The sequence below is a fragment of the Narcine bancroftii genome, chromosome 4 (genome assembly GCF_036971445.1).
Source record: "Narcine bancroftii isolate sNarBan1 chromosome 4, sNarBan1.hap1, whole genome shotgun sequence".
NCBI lineage: Eukaryota > Metazoa > Chordata > Chondrichthyes > Torpediniformes > Narcinidae > Narcine > Narcine bancroftii.
In genome coordinates, this window is record NC_091472.1 from 81,724,112 (window position 1) to 81,751,972 (window position 27,861).

General features: G+C 40.1%; 1 protein-coding gene across 4 annotated transcripts in view; it reads left to right on the plus strand.

Annotated features, from left to right (window-relative positions):
- LOC138760742 (uncharacterized) overlaps nucleotides 1-27,861 on the plus strand; it is a 133,096-nt gene that overhangs the window by 9,269 nt on the left and 95,966 nt on the right. For 2 of the 4 annotated variants that reach the window (XM_069931765.1, XM_069931763.1), the window contains exons 2-5: nucleotides 5,919-6,123; nucleotides 7,606-7,772; nucleotides 15,272-15,402; nucleotides 17,754-17,920. In XM_069931765.1, the coding sequence (XP_069787866.1) occupies nucleotides 5,919-6,123; nucleotides 7,606-7,772; nucleotides 15,272-15,402; nucleotides 17,754-17,920 (670 nt within the window). Of the gene's footprint in view, nucleotides 1-68; nucleotides 2,520-5,918; nucleotides 6,124-7,605; nucleotides 7,773-15,271; nucleotides 15,403-17,753; nucleotides 17,921-27,861 lie in introns of those variants that run through there. The other 2 variants (XM_069931764.1, XM_069931766.1) reach the window with 2 other exon arrangements.

The following is a 27,861-nucleotide window of genomic DNA, read 5'->3' on the forward strand; positions in this document are numbered from 1 at the left end:
AAGTGATTGAGCTCAAGCTGCCCTTAAAGGAGCATGCTGAATTTGAATAAAAACAGTCGTTAACGACCATCGGTGTAGTGGCAGTGATTTACTGCAGCTCCTCAGAGCGCCACATTGGTGACCCCAATGGGCCCAGACGACCTTCTGGACCCAACCAACGATGGACACGGCAGAAGTTAATGCGGTAGCCCGCAAACACTCCCATTTCTGGCCACATCGCCCACGGACATGGTTCGGCCAAGCGGAGGCACAACATCACGGCTGATATCACCAAGTTTTACCATGTCATGGGCACCCTCGATCAGGACTCGGCGGCAAGGGTGGCCGATGTCATCTATCAGCCACCAGCAACCGAAAAGTACACAGCCCTCAAGAATCTGCTCCTGAGGAAGTTTGGCCTCTCACCCCAGCAGCGTGCGTCCAGACTCTTATATCTAGATGGGTTGGGGGACCACAGCCCCTCAGCCCTCATGGACGAGATACTGGCCTTTGCAGAGGATCATGAACCATGCTTCCTCTTCAGACAGATCTTTCTAGAACAGATGCCAGAGGACATTCGGCTCCATCTGTGTGAAGAGGACTTCTCCAATCCCCATAAGGCAGCAACCTGGCCGGATGCCCTTTGGCGAGCTAAGCAGGAGAACAAGGCAGCACTCAGCCAGATCTCCAAGCCGGCGCCCCCTCGTCAGCAAGATTCCCCCAAGGGCAAGCCCAAAGAAGCCCATTCATCTTCTTCTACCCATCAGTGCTGGGGGGCTAAAGCCCACAAGTACTGCCAGCCTTGCGATTACCAGGGAAATGGCCAGGCCAACCGCCGTTGATGGTTGCGATGGTTGGCCATGTGAACAGCCTCCTCTACATCCAAGACAGATCCACAGGCCGCCGGTTCCTAGTTGACACAGGCTGAGCTGAGCATTCTTTCCCCCTCCCCCCATGCTGGAAACATGGACTCTAACTCCCGGACCAACCCTGCAGGCTGCCAATGGCTCTACAATCAAAACCTTTGGCACTCATAGGGCACAGATACAGATCGGGGAAGAGACGTTGACTTGGAGGTTCGTCCTGGCCTCGGTGAGCACGGCGCTGTTGGGGGCTGACTTCCTAAGGGCTCACGGTCTGCTGATGGACGTGAGGGACAGGAGGCTGCTCAACACCCGCACCTTCCTCTCGGTGCACCTGGGCACAGCAGATGACACCAGGTCGGAGATCACCATAGTAGCCGCCGCCGAAGACTAATTCGGCTGCATCCTCAGTGAGTTCCCTGTCATCCTGGAGCCTCGCTGCGACATTGCCGCCCCCGACACGGAGTATTCCATCATGTCTCCACACAAGGCCCCCCGATCCACACCAGGTCTAGACAGCTGCCGCCGGAGAAACAGAAGCAAGTCAAGGAGGAATTCTCCAGACTCCAGCAGTTGGGCATCGTTTGGCAATCGAACAGCGCTTGGTCGGCACTGCTACACATGGTCCCGAAGTCATCGGGAGGTTGGAGGCCCCGTGGAGACTACAGATGGCTGAATGACGCCACGACTCCAGACAGGCACCCAGTCCCCATATCCAAGGCTTCCCACCCAACCTCCATGGTGCGCGGTTCTTTTCAAAGGCCGATCTGGTGTGCAGATACCACCAGATTCCGGTCCACCCTGATGATGTTGGAAAGACTGTCCTTATAACCCCCTTCGGCCTGAAGAACGCCGCTCAGACATTCCAGCGCCTCATGGACACAGTGGGTAGAGATTTGGACTTTTTCTTTATCTACCGAGATGACATCTTGGGAGCTAACCGCACTCGCGAAGAGCACAAGGCCCATCTCCGTACCCTGTTTGTCCAGCTAGCAGAATTCGGCCTCACGGTCAACAAGGCCCAATGCCAGTTTGGGAAACAAACTTTGCAGTTCCTGGGGCACACCATCATAGCGTCTGGAGCAGCTCTGGCACCGGAGAAGGTGGCAGCTGTCCAACATTTCCCCAAGCCCTCCTCCCTCAAAGAACTACATTAATTTCTGGTGATGGTGAACTTTTACCATCGATTCATCCCCAACACCGTCCGCATCATGTGCCCTCTGTTTGTGCTGATAGCGACGAAGGAGAAGACCTTGGCCTAGTTGGGGGAGGCAGATGAGGCTTTCGCAGCAACGAAGCAGGCCCTCACTGAGGCGACTTTGTTAGTGCACCCGCGCCTGAAAGCACACACGGCGCTATCGGTCGATGTTTCCGCCACGGCAGTCGGAGGGGTGCTCGAGCAGTGGCTGGACGGACAGTGGCGCCCTCTAGCCTTTTTCAGCAGGCAGTTGCTGCCTCCCAAACTCAAATACATTGCGTTCGACCGGGATCTCCTGGTGCTGTACCTGGCCATCCGCCAATTTCAATATTTCCTAGAGGGCAGGACTTTTACCATCTTTACTGACCACAAGCCCCTCACCCAAGCACTATCAATGGCCAAAGACCCGTGGTCAGCCAGGCAACAGCGCCACCTGTCTTGCGTCTCAGAATTCACAATGAACATCCGGCACAGGGCAGGTAAGGACAACATAGTCGCTGACACGCTCTCCCGCCCGGCCATCAGCATGCTAGCTCCCGGTCTTGACTTCGCACAGGCCCAACAGCATGACACCGAAACCCAGGCTTTCTGCACCGCAGTATCAGGGCTCCAGCTTGAGGATATCCGCATCCCCGATTCCGCCCAGCCTCTGCTCTGCGATACCTCCACTGGCTCACCACACCCAGTAGTTCCACAGGACTAGAGGGCTAGGGTCATCAGTTCCATCCAGGTGACTGAGCACATGCTGCCCTTAAAGGGGCACGCGGAATTTGAATAAAAACAGTCGTTAATGACCTTCGGTGTGGTGGCAGTGATTTACTTCAGCTCCTCAGCGCGCCATAAGCTAAATTTTTACCAAAATTAATAAATATGGATCAAACTGGTTTTTATTAAAAATGGAAGAGTGGCAGATAATATAGTTAATTTTTAAAAGTTTGATAAATGTAGCACAAAATAGAAAGATACCAGCAGTAGCGGTCGCATTAGATGCAGAGAAAGCATTTGATAGATTGGAGTGGGATTTTTTTTTGTTTAATGTACTTAATACATTTGGGATTTCAAATAATTTTGTAAATTGGATAAAAGTGTTCTGATCAGTCAAAAGCAAAAGTGATTATGGATAGACAAAAATAAAAACCTTTTTGTTAGTAAGATCATCTAGACAAAGTTATCTATTGTCACTTTTTTTATTTGCATTAGCAATAGAACTGTTGGCAGAAATACTTAGAAGTGATAGAAATTAAGGGATTTGAGATGGGCAAATAAAAAGCTCAAAATTAGTTTGTTTACGGATGATCTCATAGTATATTTAACAAGATCAGAAATATTGTTGAATAAATTAAATATGAGATTAATAGAATATGGATTAGTATCAGGTTATAAAGTTAATGTTGATAAAAGCAAGGTGATGCCTATGGTTGATATGAATTATTTGCAGTGTAAGAGATTGACAAAATTTAAGTGGCAAAAAGAAGCAATTAAATATTTAGGAATAAAAATTTATAGAAGTATAAATAATTTATTTAAGCTAAATTACTCCTATTAAAAAAGATAGAAGACCTGAGAAGATGGAAAGACCTACCAATAATGTTAATAGGATGGGTGAATTGTATTAAGATTAATATTTTTCCAAGAATGCAATATTTCTTTCAATCATTACCCATTCCTGTTCCAGAAACATTTTTTTCCCCAGATTTTGAATAAAATTATATGAGAATTTATTTGGAAAGGTAAAATGCCAAGAATTGGTCTTGAAAAATTAACATGGAAATTTGATCAGGGAGGACTAAGACTACCGAATTTTAAAAATCATTATAAAGCAGCTCAATTAAGATTTTTGTCTTCCTGCTATCAAATGGGTAAGAAAACAGCTTAGATTCAGATTGAAATGAATATATTTAGAGAAACTATCCCAGAACAAATGGAATAGTGAATTGTTTAAAGGAAAAATGGAAGTACCAATTTTAAAACATATATTGAAAATATGGAATGGGATTCATATGGAGAAAGGGATTCAAAATGATCAATTACCTAAAATGTTGTTAAAACAAAATCAACATTCCTTTCACTTTGAATAATTCTTTATTTGATACTTGGTATAGTAAAGGTATACAGAGGAGAAAAGATTGTTTTTTAGGATCATTCTTTTTAACTTTTGAGCAATTAAAAGATAAATATAATATGCAAAGTAATACAATTTTTGCATATTATTAACAAAAATCATATTTTAAAAAGAAATTAGGAACAAATTTGAGACTCCCGGTACAAAGTCAATTTGAATGTATAATAAAAGATACATTTCTTATCAAGAAATTTATTACTAAATTACAAGAAACTAAAAGAAAATATGATTTGTATAAATCAAAATTATGAGGGGAGAAAGATTGAAATATACAAATCCAAGAGGAAATATGGTCAAAATTCTGTCAAGAGAGTGTTACAAATATGGTTAATGCGAGATATCAAATGGTTCAATATAATTATCTTCATCAATTATATTATACTTCACATAAATAGAATGGACTTGATTCTAATTATCCGGTTAAGTGTTTTCGATGTAACAAGGAAATAGGGATCTTTTTACATTTGGTATGGTCCTGTATGAAGCTGGAACAATTTTAGAAAGATTTGAGTGTATTGTTAGGACAAATTATGAAGATAAAGGTACAAAAAAATCCAAGAATATTTTTACTTGGGAACATATATATGAAGAAGATATAAAATTGAAATTGGATAGACATCAAGAATTTTTTTTAATATAGCTGTAGCAACAGCAAAGAAATGTGTAGCAGTAATGTGGAAAACTGAAAATTTAATTAAAAATAGACAGATGGCATTGAAATGCAAAATTGTATACCTTTAGAAAAAATTACTTATAGTTTAAGGAATTAAATTGAATTTTTTTAATAAAATTTGCAAACCATAATATAGATTTTATAAATAAAAGTCCATCTCTATCCTCCACCTTGCCTACCCCTCTCAGTTAGTAATTATAAAAAATAGTCAATGAATACTATATTTGTTAGTAATATTATTTATGTAGAATTGGGTGTTCTTTTTCTTGTTTTTCCTCTTCTTTCTTTTGGGGAGGTGTGTTGGGGAGAAAATTAAAAATTTATTGTATCATTCTGTATGGTTTGTTAAGTTACTGTATTATTGAAATTATACTTTGAATTGATACAAATGATAAAATTTTCAAAAAAAAGCTTGAACCAAGTAAATCTTGCTTTTGTTTAGATGCTTAACTGAAACTTTTGAGAGAATTTTTACCACAGTTTTTAAAAATGCTAAAATCCTTCATTTGCTCATTTAATTTTACATTTCATGCATATTACTGATACTTGTTAATTACTTTGAAATAAATGTAATGGAGGAGGATTATGTTTTGATGTAATAATACCTTTATCTGAGTTTCATGTTACAAGTACATATAAAACAAATGACCATCTTTGACGGCATATAATACCCGCTTTTTTCCCCAAATTTGGGTCAAAAATATCCCCCGGGTCTTGTATGCAAAGTTGAAATTTCCTTAGGACGTCGCTGCTCCTGTTCGCTGGCCGCATTTTACCTGTGGACTCTGTGCACAGCTCCTGTTCGCCAGCTGCAGTGTGGACCCTGTGGGCAGCGGACACTGGGCACTGAACATTGCTGGAGAAAAGTGGCAGCCTGACCTGGACCTGATGTCAGATGAACCAGTCACTACGCTGGGTGGTGTGCACTGGCCCGGTGGTGTGAGCATTTACCCATAAATCCACTAAAAGAAAATTTCTTAATATTCCCTGCTGAAAAAGCCGGTGGGGGTGGGGGGGGGGGGTGGTCCTTGTATCCCGTCAAATACAGTATGTAACTTTGTGAATTTTTTGCTTTTTTTTCAGGGTGCAGGTGGTAGTAAGTCAGTTTCTCTTAAAGATGGTTTAAATAAAATTCATATTGAGGTTGCAGCCCAGGATGGAACTCGAAAGCAATATACTATAGAGGCAACCAAGATTACTTCAAGTACTCCATTGCTTAGTGGACTGAAAATAACCGAGAAGTTGGAACTTGATCCTGTGTTTTCAATGTCTGTGTATGAATATACATGTATGTTGGTAATTTATTTGTATATTAAATGTTTATTAAGTTAGCCCAGTAGTGTAGATCAGTATCTTTTTAATAATAGTTTTGTAGAATTGTTTAGCTTTTCAATGTTTGTAGGGTAACTCTATTTGACAAAGAAAGGAAGTATACATGTTTATGTGTCATGCATCCTCCAGGTTCACATGGGTTGCTGACTATATTAAAAATATCTCCAATGAATGAGTAGATCAATGAATATTTAAAGTGAATGGAGCATTCATTTACAACTTTTTCAAAAAAAAATTATTTTTCACACTATGAACCATACTGACCAAAATACACACAAACATTTCCCTCTTGAATATGCATGCAATGAATATAAAAGGCAGAAGGTAATATTAACAGACATGAGCCTATGGTACCTGAATACACTCAGTGACCTATCAACCTGAGAACCTGCTAATATTGTAAATATGTAAGTAAAATGGTTTTAGTCTGCCTATTATAAGTTTTGGAGATTATTGTAGAAAAAACATTGAAAGAGTGAAAATATAATCATTATGGAAGGGTAACCAAGCACTCCGGTTGCAAGCCATTTCAAGTCCCCTTCCTATTCTGTGCGTCTTTACCCTCCTTCACTGTCAGGATGATGTCAAATGCAGACTAGAAGACCAGCAGTCATGTTTTGCTGGGGTAGTCTAAAACTCAATGGCACGAAATATTAAATTCTTCGGTTTCAGGTAACTCATTCCTCCTCTGTCCCTTTCTCTCTTCTGATTATCCAGGTCCTCTCAGATACACTCTTATTTTCCACCACCTCCTGAGCCCCATGTTTTCCCAGTTTTGATTTGTTATTCCATCTACTTCATCTCTCATCCTCACCCCCCTCCCCTACTGAGTCCTCTATCCCCTCTTCTCACTGTTCCAATCTTCCTACCATCCCTCCCTTATTTGGTTCGACTCTTCACCTTTTTTTATTGGAGTTTATAATCTTACTCTTTGTTACTACATATCAACTCTTTTCGTCTGTCACTGTCTCTACCCTTTTCCCACTCTGCCAATCCTTCCTTCTCCTCACTGCCTCAACTTTTTATACTGACTATCTCCCCTCTGATATTTTGATACAGGTGAAGGGTTTTGACCTGAAATGCAGATGGTCCACTTTCCTCCAAAGATGCTGCCTGACCTGCTGACCTCCTCCAGCAGCCAGTTATTTTTTTTGCTCCTCTGTTATCTGCCAGCAATAGTATGTCCACTGCTTTGTAATGTTGGTAAGAACTGTCTACATGATAGTAGACAGATTGGGACTTTTAGATTGTTGGATCGGAGAAGTTTTTAATTGCATTCTAATTATGCACATGCCAATTTAAGTGTTTAATATTCCATTGAATATATAAATCACATAAAAGTTAGGAGTGATGAAACTACTATTTAGTGCACTGCCAAAGTTTTTCAATGTTTTAAATACCCTGTATTAAAAAATATTCCATTTTATTCATGTACTAGGTATAGCACCACTCCACATGACCACTATAAATGTTCAACCAACAGTCCCAGACAATCAAATGCGAGTTACTATTAATGGGTCAAATGTTGGTAAACCAGCATACTTATCTGTCGGAAATACCAAAGTGGAAGTGAATGTTACATCAGCAGATGGCACTCAAACCCAGGTATAATTTACTTCATTAAAGTTTAATATAATTTGTTATTATCTAGCAAGTTAAAGGCATTTGATATCAATTTTCAAAATAAACTAAAATTAATATGTTTGTATTCTATTACTGTATTTGATAACACAGAAGCCAGCCATTTGGTTCAGCGGGTCAATGCTGGTTTTAATCTACATATAGTTATCCATTCCCAACAGCATGTCTTTTTATTCCATTTTCCTTTGTGCTTTATTGTGATTAAATGCTTCAATGCTATTTTCCTCAAATACTTCTTGATATGGGGTGTTTCACAATATAACCATTCACAGGGTAAAGAAAAGCCTCTTCAATGCTGCTCAGTGGACATTTCCTCCACAAATATCAACCGGCTCTTTCATAATTCTAAAACTCTCCATAAGTTTTCCCTTATTTTTGCTTGGCTCTAATGATTGCTGCTCACATGTCTCCGATGGTGAGGCCACTCAATTCTAATCAGAGTATTTTAACATTAATTGTATATTTTCCAATGATTCAATATCCTTTCATTATAGCATTTTTTTTTAAAAACCTTGTTCATTGATTTAATATTATTTTTTGTAAATATGGAGATCAAAACAGTTCACAATTTTCAACATGAACTAATCAACATCCTCTCAAGTTTATCATAACTGTCATGCTTTCAACTCTCCCTTTAGGGAGAAGTTGGTATTTTTCCCCTTTTACTTCATTTAAAAATTTTAAAAATACTCTGGAAATACTAAGTAGGTCAAAAGGCCACTGTGGAGAAAGTAACATAAAATCAAAGAAGTTTACAGAATTTAAAGAAGCTGTTTATTGCACCACATCCACATAGGCAGAAAGGAGATTTTCTTTGAGAGTAATCCTACTTTTCTTGGTCCTTGACTCCAATTTTTGTCCTAATTTTTCAAATATGAAGAAGGTTTTTGGTGTTCTAAGTTTTTTGACATTAAGATCTAAACACATCATTCTCTAGATTTAAAAAGATCCTCATTACCCTGTCTAATTCTCTTTTATTGCCTTCAAACTCTACTCCACCATTATTACCACCTTCATGAAATAAATAAAGTACAAGAGCAAATGTCAAACACGGGAAGACAGAAGCATCAGTGGTCTACCTGATTCCTCATGCCTACCCTGCCATTCAGTACAATCATGGCCCATCTGCCCTAGGCTTCATCTTCCCCTGTGCCAGTTTTATGTCGCCTTCAATTCAGGATTTTTCCAAAATGTGTCTACCTCCTTCTTGGATCTAGACATTTAACCTCCATGCCCTTCCTGATGAATTCCAGTGATTCATCAGGGTCACCTTGACAACTATGGTGAAGGAATTTCACGTGAGGGTTCTTGGACCAAAAATGTTTCTTTTTATACAGATACTGCCTGAGCTGTTAAGTGTTTCCAGAATTTTCTGTTTTTATTTTCATGTCCTGCAATTTAGTTTTCACTCAATTATTTCAGATACCCATCCTACCCAGTGTTTGTAAATAAAAAAAATAAAATGAAGGGTTCAGGTTATATTTATATGAACACTGAGTGACCTGCTGAGTTGCTCCAGCATTTTAATGTTTTTTACTGCAATCACACGATTTGTAGACTTTCATGTTTCTCTGTACCTAGTTTGTAACCGTCTTATTGAATGTTCACCAATCCATAAAGTTAATTCCATTTATATCTCTGTTAAATATTTTCACCTTTTTCTGGACATGTTCCAGATCACTAGCATTTGCAATATTTTCTCTTTCAATATATTTCTCCTTTCAATCAACTCCTTTGGTTTACATCCTATCCAGAGATATCAGATCCATTAATATCCCTTAATTCCCATAGCTCAGCTGACAGCACCATCATAGGTGTCATTCAATTTTTTTTAAAGAGTCCAGCCTATCACATTCATTTCTTTTATCCTCTCCAGTGTCTCTTCTCCACCCCCCCCCAACAAATTCTATATTCTAAAATATGTCTGGCTTCTGCTAAAATATTAACTCTGACATTTTGAGTACAATGTTATCAGCAGGTGTTATTTTTATTCCATATAAAAATTTTTTGCTTTTAGAAGGGTTTATTTTCTCATTAAAAATTGATTGTTATCTCAAAGTTGGCATGGCTTATTACTTTAATTCAAAGAAAAAAATCTTTTGCATTGGTGTCACAGGAGGGTGCAGACCGCACCGGGTGACACCATCAGAGGGGTAACACCAAAATGACGGTCTGTAATATTTTTGTGCATTGTTTCAGCAATATGTATTATAAAAATATTGCCGTAGTTAGTTATAACAAAAAAAATACATTTTTCAAGGCTAAAACTCTGTTAATTTACTTTATGAATCTTCTAATGCGCTCTGGTCAGAGCCCCCACCCCCTCAGCTCAGCGCTGCCACCCCAGACATACAAGGAATACATTTTTTTCTACACTCAGTACAATCTGTTTATGGGGTGGGGAGTATTGACACCATGAATTACAGCATCAGTTGACACTAACCCAAGTGATGCCACTGCTCTTGTGTTCTTCTTGACTCATTTGTAGCTATTTATGAATCAGGGCACCATGGATGTACAATCCTTTCCAAAGGATTTGAAGACATAATTTAAATCAACACACCACTGGGGTGTTAAGGATGTTTAAAGCTACAGAGTACCTTGACTTTATCCCCAGTGTACTAATCAATGTATCACTTACACAAAAATACCAAAACTACCTGTCCTTGTATCAGTGTTTGTAACAGCTTGCTGTGCACAGATTGAGTACCTTGTTCTTTCAATAGACATTGAGCAGACTTAAAATATTTTTAAATGGGTTGCACAGTTCTTTGAAGTTATAGTCATAGAGTTGTACAGTATTGAAATAGCCCCTTGACCCAGCTCACCAAGGTGTCCATGTGAACTAGTCCCATTTGTCCCATATCCCTCTAAACCTCCTCAATGCATGTACCTGACTAAATGTTGTTCAGACATCATTATTGTACCTGGCTCTATCATTTCTGGCAGCTCTGTGGAAAAACTCATCCCCTTTAAATCTTTTCATTCTCACCTTAAACCTAGTGTTAGATTCCCTTTCCTTGGAAGAAAGACTGTAACCATCCTCCTTGTCTTTGTCCCTCCTTATTCTATAAACTTCCGTAAGTTCATCCTCAGTTTCCTTGCCTCTTGGGAAAATAGTCAATCCGATCCAGTCTCTCCTTGTAACTCAAGCAATCTATTCCTAGCAACCACCTTGTGAATACTCCATGTCCCTTTTCTAGCTTATTAACATCATTCCTGTAGCCAGGTCATCAGTTTCACACGTCTTGTATAACTGTAACGTGTGAAACTGATGACCAATTCTTTACTCCATACCCTGACTGATGAAGCTAACCTTGCCAAATAAGTTCTTCACCAACCCTGTCTACTTGTGTCATCATATCCTTTGTAATATTGTAATGGATAAATATTGGGAGGAATTTGGCAAGATTAGTGGGTTACATACATACACACATTTTAAAACCGATCTTATTTGAAAGGCTGAAGAATTCATATTCAAGAACATTGCAAAATCTATGGAGAATTTTATGCACATTTCACAAGTAGGTGCTAATTGAAATGATGTCATGAAATGAATAGACCATTGTTTGGAGGAGACAAACTGGCTGTTTAAAAGTACCTACAGTGTGCTCACAGAAAGGTCACTCCTGGGTTTTGTTTATCTAAGACAACAGCTTGACCAAGAGAGGAGAACTCCTGTGGTTTGCTGAAGAAGGTGGGGGTTTTTGCAAGTGAGTCACATGGGCTTCCTGGCAGTTGGAGAGGAGACGAGCTCTCTCAGCTAGTGTGTGTGAGACACTGAAAGCAGCTGAACAGTGCAAGCCAGGAAGCTTGTTGAAACAGAAAGCTCTAGAGCAGTGGATGGCTGGAAGTGCTATCTGTCTGATTTTTCTCTTGGAATAAGTAGAACAGAAAGGAACTCTGTAGTAGCCTGAAAGAAAGAGGTTACCATCTGGAGAACCCTGATTGTGCAAGTTTCATCAGCAAGACATTGAGGTGACTAATGGTGGTACCTCAGTTGTGGAAATCCTGGAACAACAAATCTCTCTCTGCAAACCCTACAAGAGCTTTCCTGAGTGGTAAAGATTTACCTTTTGAGCATCAAAGCCTGGCGAACTTTATACATGTTAAATTCTGTGCACAGTATAAGAATTGCCTATATCCAGAGAACTTGGAAGAAGGAGAAGTGAGATTGAACTGTGAACCAAAGAACTTTTCTTAAATACATACATGTGCGCTTAGAATTAGAAGGGGAGTTAATTTGGGTTAGTTAAGTATAGAGATAAAGGTTGATTCTGTTTTCATGTTTGAAGATAATTTAAAACAACTTCTGTTTTGGTGAATGTCTATTGCTGCTGGGTTTTGGGGTCCTTTGGGCTCGTAACATTTTGTACAGGACTATGTACTTGTATCCTGAAGTCTTACTCTTCTGAAACAATTACCAGGACCCTGTTATTTTCTGTGTATGTCCTACCCAGGTTGAATTCCCAAAATGCAACACTTCACATTTGTACAAGTAAAATTCCATCCACCATTTATTCCTTAAATCACTTTCCCAGATTATCACAATCCTGTTGTAATGTAGGTAGCCTTCACTGTCCATTAAAACACCAATTTTTGTGTCATCCTCAAACTAATCAGCCATGCTACCTATATTCTCATTCGGATAGTACAGGTGAGAAACAGGTATCCTGTGCTGATTCCTGCAGCACACCACTGGTCACAGGCCTCCAATCTTAAAAGCAACCCTCCATTACCAACCTCTGACTCCTTTTACTAAGCCAATTTTATATTCAGTTGTCTTGGTCATCCTGGATCACAAGTGATCTAACCTATCAAGTGGGACCTTGTCAAAAGTTTTGCCAAGTCCTTGATGCCCTTTTCAATAAAACTCAATCAAAATCATGAGATACTATTTTCCACGCACAAAGCCTTGCTGACTATCCCTAAGCAGCCCTTGCCTTTCCAAATACAGAGAGATTCTATCCCACAAAATCCCCTCCAGAACTTTCCCACCACTGCTGGTAGACTTTGCAGCCTTTCTTAAATAAAGGCACAACATCAGTCACCTTTCAGTCTTCTAATATCTCACCTGTCATTGAAATAATTTGTGGTCTGACCACCTGAATATAATTGATTCCAGGGCACTGATTGAAGAAAAGTAGATTTCTTCTTGTGAATCAACCAACAAAGCTCAAATGAACAATTTATTTAATCAACATAACACCATTGAAGGCTTTTGGTCATAATTGATTTGTTATTTCTCCATTTTCAAATTTGTCTCAACGTTATAGGATCTTTATTGGCCATTAAATGCTTTGTGGCCTGTTGTGAAAAATGTAATGGTAATACAATTTTTTTCTTGTAATTAACATCTCCTCAAATCACAATGAAATTTCCACCTTCTGGTCCATGCAATACAGCAAGTTTTTGATCATCTTTTTACCAAGTCAACTCAAGTTTATTGTCATATGATTGCACAAGTGCAACCTGATGAAATAGCATTCTTCAGTGCAAAACACTCAGGCACACAACCTAAAAACCTGGTACCAGTAGCACTCTAATGAGGACCTGATTTCATACTCACATACCACCTTAAGCAATCCCTTACCAATCACAGAGCACTAATGGCATAGGGATTGCTTAAGGTGGAATGTGAGTTTAGGGGGGTAGTTTGAAAACCACTGATAAATACAAATACATAAATATTGTTTCGTGAATATGAGAGTCTCGGATGGTTAGTGTGAGCAGTTCCTTTGGTCAATCAGCATTCTCACTGCTTGTGGGAAAAAGCTGTCCCTCAGCCTGGTGGTGCATTTCCTGTATCTCTTTCCCAACGAGAGCAGCTGAAAGATGCTATGTGTGGGGTAGAAGAGATCCTCGATGATTTTGCATACCCTCTTCAGACAACGATCCCGGTAGATCATATCGATGGGGGAGATGGAAACTTCAGTGATCCTCTATGATGCTCTCATGATCTTGAGGATTGACCTGTGATCCATTTCTCTGCAGCAAGTGTACCACACTGTGATACAGCCAGCAAGTATGCTTTCAATAGAGCCCCTGTAGAAGGTTGACGTAATGGTGGCTGAAAGCCTTGCCTACTTCAGTCTTCTCAGTCCCTGTTGCACCTTCCTGACAAGTGAGGAGATGTGTGTTCACGATAGGTCACTAGTTAAGTGAACTCCAAGGAACTTGGTGCTCTCCACTCTCTCCACCACTGAGTTGTTGATGTGTAGTGGAAGGTTGTGTTCTTGGTCCCCCTGAAGTCCATGATCATCTCCTTTGTCTTGTCTATGCTGAGACTCTGGTTGTTACCATATCATCAGATTTTCCACCTCTCCTCTGAAGTGAAACTAGTGGTTGTTGCTAATGTGAACAACCACTGTTGTGTCAACTGAAAACTTGATGACACTGTTGGAGCTGGATCTAATGACACTGTCATGGTTCAGTGGCATCAACAGGAGCAGGCTGAACACACAGCCCTGAGGTGCTTGACATTTTCCTACCAAATTAAGACCAAGGACTGTGGCCTTTCTGTTATAGAGAGGGTGTTGAGTCTCAGCAATGACAGGTTCCACCCAGCCTCTGGGGAATGATCGTATTAAATGCTGAGCTGAAGTTGATGCACATCAGCCTGCTGTATGAAGTATCATTCTGCAGGAGGGTCAGGTCAGAGTGAAGGGATCTCGTCTTTTGGGCTCTTTTGATCACATGTCCCTGTGAAACATTTGTATTACAACTCTATGGAAATACAAATTGTGGTTGCACGAGATATTCTGTAATGGGAAACAAGCAGTGCTATAGAATTGACTTGGAATGTGATAGTGATATGAAATGTGACAGTGATGAGAAACATGAACTGTTTTGCTCTGGTTTTGGGTCAGGACCAGTATTTTGAGGAACTGGCTACAATATCTCATCATGAGATATTCGATATATCTCATCTATATAAAATTGCCAATAGTAGCAATTTTAATATCATGGCTTCCTATAAAATTTGGTAAAATTGGAACATCACAATTACAGCACAACTCTGATTATCTGAAATGGTCGGGACCAGGCCTATTTCAGATAAACTTTTCTTTCGGTGAACTTGTCACTTTTTAAAAAAAAATAGTGCAGTAGCAACAGCAAATCACTTGTAAAAGTGTTTCAACAACAACAAGGAAAGGTTTTGAAGCATTAAAATAATGTTAAATTCTCACTAAAAAAATTGCTGACCACTGCTGATCACCGACACCTTCCCACCAATGTCCCGCTGCTGCCGGGAGTCAAGGTCTCTGCAGCCTCAGGCAGCCCTAAAATAAAATTTGGATAAATGACTATTTCTGATTTGTTTTTGATATCCTCATTTATCCAAAATAATTGGATAATCGGAGTTGTACTGTATATGGCTAGTTAGAAACAGCTTCAAAAGTCAGTATAACAAAGAAACCTATTAAGGAAAATAATGATTATTCTAAAAATTTCCTGCATAGATATATCGGATCATTGTTGTTCATGCACGCCTTCCGTGGTCTATCAATTTTGTGAATGCAACTGATGCGGTTGAATTTGAGTGTCCTGTAACCCTTAAAGCTTTCTACCAGCCGGTCTCTATCAAAGGAAGGTAAGAACATTTTCTTGAACTTACTCACACAATGTATTGATGTTCTTTTTCCATTACCACATTTTAAGAACCCAGTTCTGTAAGAAGTAAGACCTAATATGAATAATAATGATGAGGTTTCAAAAAATTTGTCAATTTTGGCTTTCAAAATAAGTTGGTAATACTTTCTGGAAGTGGATGAAGGCAAACTGAAGTCTGAATGTTTAATTTTCTGCCTTACTGAATTAGTACAAGCAGGTTCAAGAATTAATTACTGTCCCTGTAAATTGCCTTGTGGAGCATAGGTGGAATGTTTTGTATGTCTTCTGCCAAAATGAAATTTAGAAAATATCCTAATAGTTGAATACTTTGTGCAGGGTAAATTGTTTTAAAATATCGATTCACAATTAGATCTTATGCACAGAAATAAATAAGAATAGAATGAAAGGATATCTAACATGCAAGCAATAGTTTTAATTTGATTTGGATAACATGTTTGGCACAGATTCATGGGCCAAAGAGCTTGTTCTTGTACTATTTTATGTTCTAACATAACAGGAAATGTTGAGCATTGCAATATTTGTATGAAGAAACAATAAAATGTTATTTAAGAGACATCCTGCAAAGCTTTTAGTTATTAGAATAAAACCAACATTTATTCTTTATACTCTTTTCAAGCCTTTTCTTAATCCTTGGTAGATTGGCATGGGATATATGCATTTGTGCTACAAAGCTGAGCTCCAAGCCACAATCGATGAGGGTGGACCTGACACTGAATATGTATAAACCAACTGTCTGGACCTGAAATATCAACAATTTATTTCTCTTCCCCCCCCCACCCCCCCACCCCCACATAATGCTTGACCCACTGAGTTCATCTAGCAGTTTGGTTTTTGTGTCTTCTGATAATCTGCTGTTGATAGACCACATTGCCTCCTGACAATAAAGATTCATGGCAAGATCCAGAAAAATGTGAACTGTTTCAACCCATAGATAGTACAGCAGTTAAAGCCACTATAAAGACTGCAAAATTAGTAAAAGAAATCTATTGAAAAGAGCAAAGGCAACATTTATTTTACTAGAGGGATATTCATTCTGGGATCTGATAATGGCAAGAAGGAGACTGTCCTTGAATATGGCAGTACATCATCCTCATCCCTGAGGGACTAGCAAAACTGAAATCAGGGTTTAGACCCAGTAAAGGAATAGCAATGTGTTTCTAAGTTAGAACATGTGATTTGGAGGGGAACCTGCAGGTAGTGGTGTTCCCTATGCCCATCTTGCCCATCTTGATGGTGGGATTTAGAATGTTGAATAGTACAGTACAAGAAAACTTTTGGCCCATAATGTCTGTACCAAATATGATGCCAAAATAAGCTAAATCTCTCCTGCTTGAACATGGCACATATCTTTCTATTCCCTACATATTCAAGGGTCTATCAATTTTTAAATTTAGACATTTTTCACAGTAACAGGCCCTTTCAGCCCATGTGCCTGCCCAATTACAAACGATTAAACTATACCCTCAGTATGTTTTGAATGGTGGAAGGAAACCGAAACCAACAGGGAAAACCCACACAGACATGGTGAGAAGGCACAATCTCCTTACAGACAGTGCAGGATATGAGTCCCAGTCCTGATCGCTGGTGCTAACCAGAAGGGGACAACTAAACTTCAGTATACCTTTGACTGCTCTTTCAAGGCATTTAGCATTCTCTAAGGGGAAAAAAAAAACATACATCTCCTCTAACCTTTCTCCTGCCACCACCATCCCACTCCCTGCCACTTTAAAACCATGTCCTCTGCCTCTAGTATTTGACTCTGTGAAAAAGATTATGATGCAAAAGGCTGTAATGAATTAAGAATGTTAACCATCAGAAATGCAAGAAGCAAACTTGAAAACATTGTAGACAAATGATGGCATCAATTTTCCTCCAAGCTCTGATGTAAGAAAGTGAAAAACCAGAAAATTACACTGAAAATAGCAAGGAATTTAAGAGGCATGAGATATGTGTTTTCTAAGATTTAAATCTTTGCTAACTAAAGTATGAAGTCAGTGGTTGAGAATACATAGGAAGAATTTCCAATTCACTGATTTAGTGAAAACATTGAGTTATCTTGGAGACTGTTGGGACCAATGAGGACTAATTAACCAATCTTTTGATGGGTGCAGTTCACACCAGCGGGATGGGCCACCTGTAATGTAAACATATTTAAAACTTTGCCACATGGAGCAAAAGAAAGCTAAAGTTTGGACTTGATCATGATATCCTAATCAGCTATGGTGCTACTGTCAAACATGCTACTCTGTTACTTAAGCAATGACTTTAATTGTTCATCATTTTAATTCATGTTATTGTTTCATTGCATAGTGATCCTAAGCACATTTATTCAGAATCAAGTATTAAATTCCTCACTCGGAAAACAACGTGTGATCCTATCTATGAAACACCCTTTGATCAACATTGGTGTGTCCCAGAATATGAATTGGACAAAAGAATGTCAACTGCTATGGTTTACTGTTGCTTCAGATATCGAGGTATACTTATCCTTATGGGAATTTTTTCCAAAATGTTCAAGATTTAAATAAAATTAGTGTTGAATATCTTAACCAAATTATTATCTTGATACATTCTACTATTAGACATTCGTTTAGCACAATGCTGTTACAGAGCCAGAGTCATGGGTTCGAATCCAGCTCTGTCTGTAAAGAGTTTGTACTTGTCCCCATAACCTGTTTCCTCTGGGTGCTCTGGTTTCTTCCCATCTGCCAAAAATGTATGGGGTTTGTAGGTTAATTAATAATGTCCTCCATCAGCCAGCTCCCCACCATGACTACCAGCCCCCCCACATCTCCATCGGGCACACAAAACTCAAAACGGTCAACCAGTTTACCTATCTCGGCTGCACCATTTCATCAGATACAAGGATCGACAACGAGATAGACAATAGACTCGCCAAGGCAAATAGCGCCTTTGGAAGACTACACAAAAGAGTCTGGAAAAAACAACCAACTGAAAAACCTCACAAAGATTAGCGTATACAGAGCCGTTGTCATACCCACACTCCTGTTCGGCTCCGAATCATGGGTCCTCTACCGGCATCACCTACGGCTCCTAGAACGCTTCCACCAGCGTTGTCTCCACTCCATCCTCAACATTCATTGGAGCGCTTTCATCCCTAACGTCGAAGTACTGGAGATGGCAGAGGTCGACAGCATCGAGTCCACGCTGCTTGCTGAAGATCCAGCTGCGCTGGGTGGGTCACGTCTCCAGAATGGAGGACCATCGCCTTCCCAAGATCGTGTTATATGGCGAGCTCTCCACTGGCCACCGTGACAGAGGTGCACCAAAGAAAAGGTACAAGGACTGCCTAAAGAAATCTCTTGGTGCTTGCCACATTGACCACCGCCAGTGGGCTGATATCGCCTCAAACCGTGCATCTTGGCGCCTCACAGTTTGGCGGGCAGCAACCTCCTTTGAAGAGGACCGCAGAGCCCACCTCACTGACAAAAGGCAAAGGAGGAAAAACCCAACACCCAACTCCAACCAACCAATTTTCCCCTGCAACCGTGTCTGCCTGTCCTGCATCGGACTTGTCAGCCACAAACGAGCCTGCAGCTGACGTGGACATTTACCCCCTCCATAAATCTTTGTCCGCGAAGCCAAGCCAAAGAAAGAATGTATTTGGGGGTAGCACTGACTCATGGCCTCTCTGCCAAAAATGTATGGGGTTTGTAGGTTAATTAATGTATTGGGGGTAGCACTGACTCATGGCCTCTCTGCCAAAAATGTATGGGGTTTGTAGGTTAATTAATGTATTTGGGGGTAGCACTGACTCATGGCCTCTCTGCCAAAAATGTATGGGGTTTGTAGGTTAATTAATGTATTGGGGGTAGCACTGACTCATGGCCTGGAAAGGCCTGTTATTGTGCTGCAAATCAAAATTAAATTAAATTCCAACATTTTCCACTTATGGTTCTAATTCAATTGTAACAAATGTCAAATAATGTCTTTAAAGATGCCTCTAAATTCAAGTCATAGTGCCTTGCATAGCCAGTAATCATTGGTCATGCTGTCATAAAGAGAAAAATGTTCAAAGTACAAATGTCAAGAACTAGCTGTAGAGAGAAAAATGAAGTTAACATTTAAGGTTAGTAATTGCGATTTTTCTCAACAGATGCTGTCTGATCCATTGAATATGTCCAACAATTCTGTTTTTTTTTTCCGAAACTTTATTTATTAATTTTAACATATGAAGAAAGTAAGTAATTCACAGAAAAAATACAAAATAAAGTAATACAAGTACAAAGTTACATAGTTAATACAATACCAATCTCGGCATCTCCCCCTAACAACTAAAAACTAAGACTAAAAAAAAATATTTTTAAACCCTAAACCCCCCCTCCCCACCCCCACGATAAAGAGTGAAGAATTAATACTATTAGTATAAATATAAAAAATATATATCTTAAAAAAAAGATTGATATATATATAAAAAAACAAAAAATATATTAATTAAGTATTAATTATTAATCCAAAAAATTTTTATTATATAAGAATATATATGAGAAAACAAAAACAAAAAGAACTTAAACAAAAAAAAACAACTAATAATAAAAAAACTAAAAAAAGAAAAAAAAGAAAGAGAAAAAAAGAAAACATATATATAGAAAAAATATATAATAAAAAAAAGTTATTTAAAAAAAATGATTAATTCAAACTTATTTAAATTGTATATAATCAATAAATGGGGTCCTCTTTAACTCATAAAAAGACATCTTATCTTGTATAGAAAAAGATATTCTTTCCATAACCAAACAAAACTTAATCTCTGAATACCACCTATCTAAAGACAATACATTTCTATTCTTCCAAGTAATCGCTATACATTTCTTGGCCACTGCCAGCGCTAAATAAATAAAAGAGATCTGGTAATTATCTAATTCTAAATCAATCAATGGTTGCATATTCCCTAATAAAAATATATCAGGGTCTAATACAATATGAAGATTATATAGATTATTAAAAATACAGATTGAATACCTTTCCAAAATTGTTGTAACTGATCACACAACCAAACAGCATGTAAAAAAAGTACCAGAAACCTGATCACAACGAAAACAAAGATATGACTTACTAAAACCAATTTTTTTAAATTTTTCGGGTGTTAAGTATAATTGATGTCTAAAACTATAATTAATCATCGCCAATCTAGCATTAATCAATTTTCTAACACTATTACGGCGGATTTCAGACCAAAAGTTATTGTTAAACTTAAATCTTTTTCCCATTTCATTTTATCTTTATTCCAATCTATTTTACTTTCACTTTCCAACAAAATACGATACAAACCTGATATATAACCCTTTTTTGGAAATGAGAGCACATATTTCTCAAAATCAGTTTCAGACAGTAAATTCATTTGACGACCACATACCTGTTTTACAAAAGATCTTAACTGATAATACACAAATATAGAATAACCACTTATATCAAATCTCTTTTGCAATTCTACAAAAGAACAAAAATTACCTTCTAAAAAACAATCAGATAAATTATGTATTCCTTTCTCCTCCCATTGTTTCAAAATAGTATTAGATACCATGAAAGGAACAAATTGATTATTATATAATGGTAATCTTCCCGACCACTTATTTTTCAATCCCATTTTATGTAATTTACTTGTACATAAATTCATTAAATGTTTCAATATTGGTACATCATAAGTTCGTAACAAATTTTTATTCCATTGAAATAAAAATTCATTCGAAAAATTTTCAGAAATAACTGCCAATTCTATCTGTGCCCAACTAGGCGTATCTTGTGTGGCCATTAATGCGCTAAGAAATCTAAATTGAGCTGCTTCATAATAAAATTGAAAGTTAGGTAGCCGTTACCCTCCAAATTGAAAATCCCACATCAATTTTTTCAATGCCACCCTAGGAAGTTTTCCTTTCCACAGAAAATCCCTAATTACTTTATATAAATCCTTAAAAAATCTTTTTTTGTAAACAACAAGGAATTGATTGAAATAAATATTGTATACGAGGAAAAATATTCATTTTTATAGTATTAATTCTTCCTAATAAACCCAAAGGTAAATCTTTCCATTTAACTAAATCTGCCTTAATCTTCTTCATTAAAGGAGGATAATTAAGTGAATATAAATTTTGGTAGTCAGTATTAACATTAATTCCCAAATATTTAATTTGTTTCGTCCACTTCAAATTCGTAATATTTCTAAACATTGAATAATCATCTTAACTAATTGCTAAAATTTCACTTTTAGTCCAATTAACCTTATAACCAGATAATTGACCATAAATCTCTAAGGAATCTTGAAGTGCTGGCAGAGAAACATCAGGATCCACCAAATACACAACAATTCTGTTTTATTGTAGATTTTCAACATAGTTTACTTCTGTAATATTCTACATTAATGACTTTCATTGGAATAGGGGAAAACTTGTGTGTGTGTGTGTGTGTGTGTGTGTGTGTGTGTGTGTGTGTGTGTGTGTGTGTGTGTGTGTGTGTGTGTGTGTGTGTGTGTGTGTGTGTGTGTGTGTGTGTGTGTGTGTGTGTGTGCGCGTGTGTGTATATATGTATAATATATATGTATGTGACAAAAAAGTAAAGAATGGAACAGAAGGCCTGTTATAGGATGGAAAACAAGAAGTATTAAATTAAAGGCTCAATAGTGCAATGGGATAGTAATCTGACAAGAACATTGAAGATTCAATATTTTGTCATAGTAATAAAACTGTGTCATATTACATTAAATTTCTTTTTGCCTGCTACAAGGCAGACAGATTCTTGCCTATTCACATTTTACAGTCAGACTTGCAGTCAGAGAAGAGAAGCAAGAAAGAGTTCCCCCCCCTCCCACCTCCAGAGTCACCAAGTATCCGTACATTCACCTCCAGTGCTTCCGCATCCCCCGCAGTCAGAGTTCAGTTCAAATCATGGTCAGGAACCTCCAGCGTTCTCGGCACCTCTTCACATTCAGGATGGGTTCAGACTAGAGGTGACAGAATCATTATTGACTGGAAAATATGGGAGTAGTACAATTTGAAACTCTCTAACCTTTGTCCAGAGTAGTATTAGACAACAAAAATCCTGGACCACAGAAATTGCACCCAATCATCTTTCTCTGAGCAGGGGAATTGATCTTTTTAAGCATAAATGTTTTCCTGGTCTCTTAAGGGTTCAGAGGACAATCTGTAGCCTAAAATTTCAGTCATTTTGCCCTTGTCATTTGTTTCTTGACTGACATCCTTGTTTCAGCTCCTATAGTTACAGACAAGGAAGGTCATATACAGACTACAGTGATATAGGATCTAAGTTAAACCAGCAAAATGCTAGTGTTGAATTATTTTACAAGGCTAAAACCTGACTCACAGAAAAGTGAATGTTATGGTTTATGCATCAGTACCAACCAACATGGCAGAGCCTAGGTCGTAATTGGTTTTGTTGAAGGATTATGGATGTTTCCACAATAATCTATCAATCTAGCTTGAGCCACTACATGGTATTGCAAGCAGACATCAGATAAAATGTGAATGAAGACACATTTTAGCAAAGCAAGCATTGACTTTTGAAGCATAATTAAGTTCACTACAATTTAGAGAAGTCTCTGAGATTTTCTTGTGATGTACCCCTCTTTCGATGTGCTCCACACCAGGGTCATGCCCAGCGCGGAATGCCACACTGACCACCGGCTTGTTCGCTGCAAGCTCAACCTTCACTTCAAGCCAAAACCCAGGAACAGTAAAGCCCCCAGAAAGAGGTTCAATGTTGGAAACCTGCAGTCAGACGAAGCGAGAGGAAACTTCCAGGCAAACCTCAAAGCAAAGCTCGACGATGCAATCCGCCTCACGGACCCGTCCCCTGAAACCCTCTGGGATCAGTTGAAGACTAACATACTGCAATCCACTGAAGAGGTACTGGGCTTCTCCTCCAGGAAAAACAAGGACTGGTTCGACGAAAACAGCCAGGAAATCCAGGAGCTGCTGGCAAAGAAGCGAGCTGCCCACCAGGCTCACCTTACAAAGCCGTCCTGTCCAGAGAAGAAACAAGCCTTCCGTCGCGCATGCAGCCATCTTCAGCGCAAACTCCGGGAGATCCAAAATGAGTGGTGGACTAGCCTCGCCAAGCGTACCCAGCTCAGCGCGGACATTGGCAACTTCAGGGGTTTCTACGAGGCTCTAAAGGCTGTGTGCGGCCCCTCACCCCAAGTCCAAAGCCCGCTGCGCAGCTCAGACGGCAAAGTCCTCCTCAGCGACAAGATCTCCATCCTCAACCGATGGTCAGAACACTTCCAATCTCTTTTCAGTGCCAACTGCTCAGTCCAAGATTCCGCCCTGCTCCAGCTCCCTCAACAGCCCCTAAGGCTAGAGTTGGATGAGGTCCTCACCCAGGATGAGACATATAAGGCAATCGAACAACTGAAAAGTGGCAAAGCAGCAGGTATGGATGGAATCCCCCCAGAGGTCTGGAAGGCTGGCGGCAAAACTCTGCATGTCAAACTGCATGAGTTTTTCAAGCTCTGTTGGGACCAACGAAAACTGCCTCAGGACCTTCGTGATGCCACCATCATCACCCTGTACAAAAACAAAGGCGAGAAATCAGACTGCACAAACTACAGGGGAATCACGCTGCTCTCCATTGCAGGCAAAATCTTCGCTAGGATTCTACTAAATAGAATAATACCTAGTGTCGCCGGGAATATTCTCCCAGAATCACAGTGCGGCTTTCGTGCAAACAGAGGAACTACTGACATGGTCTTTGCCCTCAGACAGCTCCAAGAAAAGTGCAAAGAACAAAACAAAGGTCTCTACATCACCTTTGTTGACCTCACCAAAGCCTTTGACACCGTGAGCAGGAAAGGGCTTTGCCAAATACTAGAGCGCATCGGATGCCCCCCAAAGTTCCTCAACATGATTATCCAACTGTACGAAAACTAACAAGGTCGGGTCAGATACAGCAATGAGCTCTCTGAACCCTTCTCCATTAACAATGGCGTGAAGCAAGGCTGTGTTCTCGCACCAACTCTCTTTTCAATCTTCTTCAGCATGATGCTGAACCAAGCCATGAAAGACCTCAACAATGAAGACGCTGTTTACATCCGGTACCGCACGGATGGCAGTCTCTTCAATCTGAGGCGCCTGCAAGCTCACACCAAGACACAAGAGAAACTTGTCCGTGAACTACTCTTTGCAGACGATGCCGCTTTAGTTGCCCATTCAGAGCCAGCTCTTCAGCGCTTGACGCCCTGTTTTTCGGAAACTGCCAAAATGTTTGGCCTGGAAGTCAGCCTGAAGAAAACTGAGGTCCTCCATCAGACAGCTCCCCACCATGACTACCCAGCCCCCCCACATCTCCATCGGGCACACAAAACTCAAAACGACCAACCAGTTTACCTATCTCGGCTGCACCATTTCATCAGATGCAAGGATCGACAACGAGATAGACAACAGACTCGCCAAGGCAAATAGCGCCTTTGGAAGACTACACAAAAGAGTCTGGAAAAACAACCAACTGAAAAACCTCACAAAGATAAGCGTATACAGAGCCGTTGTCATACCCACACTCCTGTTCGGCTCCAAATCATGGGTCCTCTACCGGCATCACCTACGGCTCCTAGAACGCTTCCACCAGCGTTGTCTCTGCTCCATCCTCAACATTCATTGGAGCGCTTTCATCCCTAACGTCGAAGTACTCGAGTTGGCAGAGGTCGACAGCATCGAGTCCACGCTGCTGAAGATCCAGCTGCGCTGGGTGGGTCACGTCTCCAGAATGGAGGACCATCACCTTCCCAAGATCGTGTTATATGCCGAGCTCTCCACTGGCCACCGTGACAGAGGTGCACCAAAGAAAAGGTACAAGGACTGCCTAAAGAAATCTCTTGGTGCCTGCCACATTGACCACCGCCAGTGGGCTGATATCGCCTCAAACCGTGCATCTTGGCGCCTCACAGTTTGGCGGGCAGCAACCTCCTTTGAAGAAGACCGCAGAGCCCACCTCACTGACAAAAGGCAAAGGAGGAAAAACCCAATACCCAACCCCAACCAACCAATTTTCCCCTGCAACCGTGTCTACCTGTCCCGCATCGGACTTGTCAGCCACCAACGAGCCTGCAGCTGACGTGGACATTTTACCCCCTCCCTAAATCTTCGTCCGCGAAGCCAAGCCAAAGAACCCCTCTTTCGAGTCAATGCACTTAATCTCACATGCATCATCTTTGGATGTTTTAAATATCCAATTAATTTTCTTTCTGGAACCTTGATACTAGCTGGGTGAAATCATACTCAAATGAAAAAGAAGCACTGAGCATAAATCATTGAGGTCAGGAAATTCCACCATTATTGCTATTATCAAAAAAAATTGCTTGCAAACAAATCACAAACTTCTTTTGATCATTATTGAGCCAAATTTAGCAATGCCAATCACAAAACATTGAGAGTACAGTACTAGGATTTGGCTTTGTTGGTCTACACTTCAAATTTGAGTACAGTAGTATGCAGTATCATGTAAATGCCACTCTCTTGATTGCCATACAAAATCACACTGAAAATGTAGTAATGAAGCAGTTGGTGAAGTACACTGGAGACCCACCTATGTAATAAAACAATATTAGAACCGAAACAAGATTGGATCCTATGCTTTCAAAAATGTTGGATACAAACCTGCCTAACTTCATTTCTTTGATCAATGGCACCTTCCATTCACAGATAAACTTTGTGTTCTTTGAGGTTCTGGAGACAAAATGCTTCCAAATTCAAAAGAAAAATATTTCCTGACCCTTATGTTTGTCATTCTGGCATTTCTTGGATGAAGACTTTTACCTGGGATTACCTTAGGAGGCCAAGATGAAATCCAGACATATAGAATTGCATATGTTGGTGCTTAACCTGAAAGGCTGTTTGGAACAAATCTGTCTGCACAGCTCTGGACCAGTATACCATGAGTAAAATTGAGTTTAAAAAATCAACCATGATCTCACAACCTGATGTGATGAGAAGCAGACCAGTCAGCCAATTAAAAAACACAAAATGCTGGAGAAGCTTAGAAGGTAGAAATGAGGGGGAGGATGATTGCTGGGTGGGTAAGGGAGGGGAGAACTGGAAAAACTATAAAGGGGGAGGGGATAGAAAAGGTAAGCAAGTTTAGCAGAAAGCAGAGAAATCAGTGTTCATTCTATTTGGCTGGAGAGTGCCCAGACGGAAGATGAAGTGTTCCTTCATTCTGTGGGTGGTCATGGCAGGATATTGCAGACATGCGAGTCTGGGAGTGTGACTCCGAATTGAAATGGTTGGCTACTGGTCGCTGTGGTTGCGGATGGAGAGGAGATGCTCAGCGAAGCAATCTCCCTTTGGTAAACCATTGTTATGTATAATTGTCTAGTCAGGCACACCTATTTGCTGGTTGTACCTGTGGCGCCTCCACTCAGGCTCCTGTATAAAGGTGACTGTTCCACAGCCCCCTGCAGCTTAGTGCAGGACAACTGAACAGTATGGATGTGCTTGTTGGTCTACGCTTCAAATTTGAATAAAGCTTCTCTACAATAGTCTTTCAAATAATTGATGGTGTGTCACTCCAATCTGCGACCAGTCTCTCTGATGTAGAGAATGCCACAAAGGGAACACTGGATGCAGTAAAGGAGTCCTGTGGATATCAAGTGAAGTGTTGCTTCACTTGAAAGGCCTTTTTGGAGTCCCGGACTGTGGTAAGGGAAAAGGTGTGGGCACAAGTGTTGCAACTCCTGCACCCATAGGGAAAAGTGTCCGGTGGGGGGGGGGGGCAGAGTAAATAGATGGGGAGGGATGAGTGTACGAGGGAATCATGGAGGAAGCAGTGCCTACCAGAAGACTGAGAGGGGAGAAGGAAAAATGTGTCTGGTGGTGGGATTCTATATAAATGCTGGAAATTGCAGCAGATAATGTGTTGGATGCGGAGGCTAGTAGGGTGGAAGGTGTGGATGAGGGAGGGGGGTTCTATGTTTGTTGCTTCTGGGGGAAGAGAAGACCAGGGCAATTGAGCAGGATATGGAGGAGATGTGGGTGAGGGCTGAGTTGATGATGCTGGAGAGGAAGTCACATTTGTGGAAGAAGGCAGACATTTTGGAAGATCTGGCCTGGAAGACCTTGGGAATAGATGTGGCAAAGATGGTGAAATTGAGAGAAGGGGGTGGAATCCTTGCAGGGGTCTGGGTGTGAAGAAATGTAGTCAAAGTAGTTAGAGGGTTTGTAGTATATGTTGGAAGAAAGCTTGTCTCCCAAGATGGAGATGGAGAGATCCAGGAAGGGAAGAGTGTTATTGGTGATGGACTAGATGAGAATGATATCAGGGTTGAAGTTAGATGCCATGTAGATGAAGTTGACAAGCTCATTGAGGGTGCACGAGGCAGCCCTGATGTAGTAGTTGATAAAGCGGAGGAAGAATTGAGGGGTCTTGGCTGTGTAGGCTTGTAGCATGGATT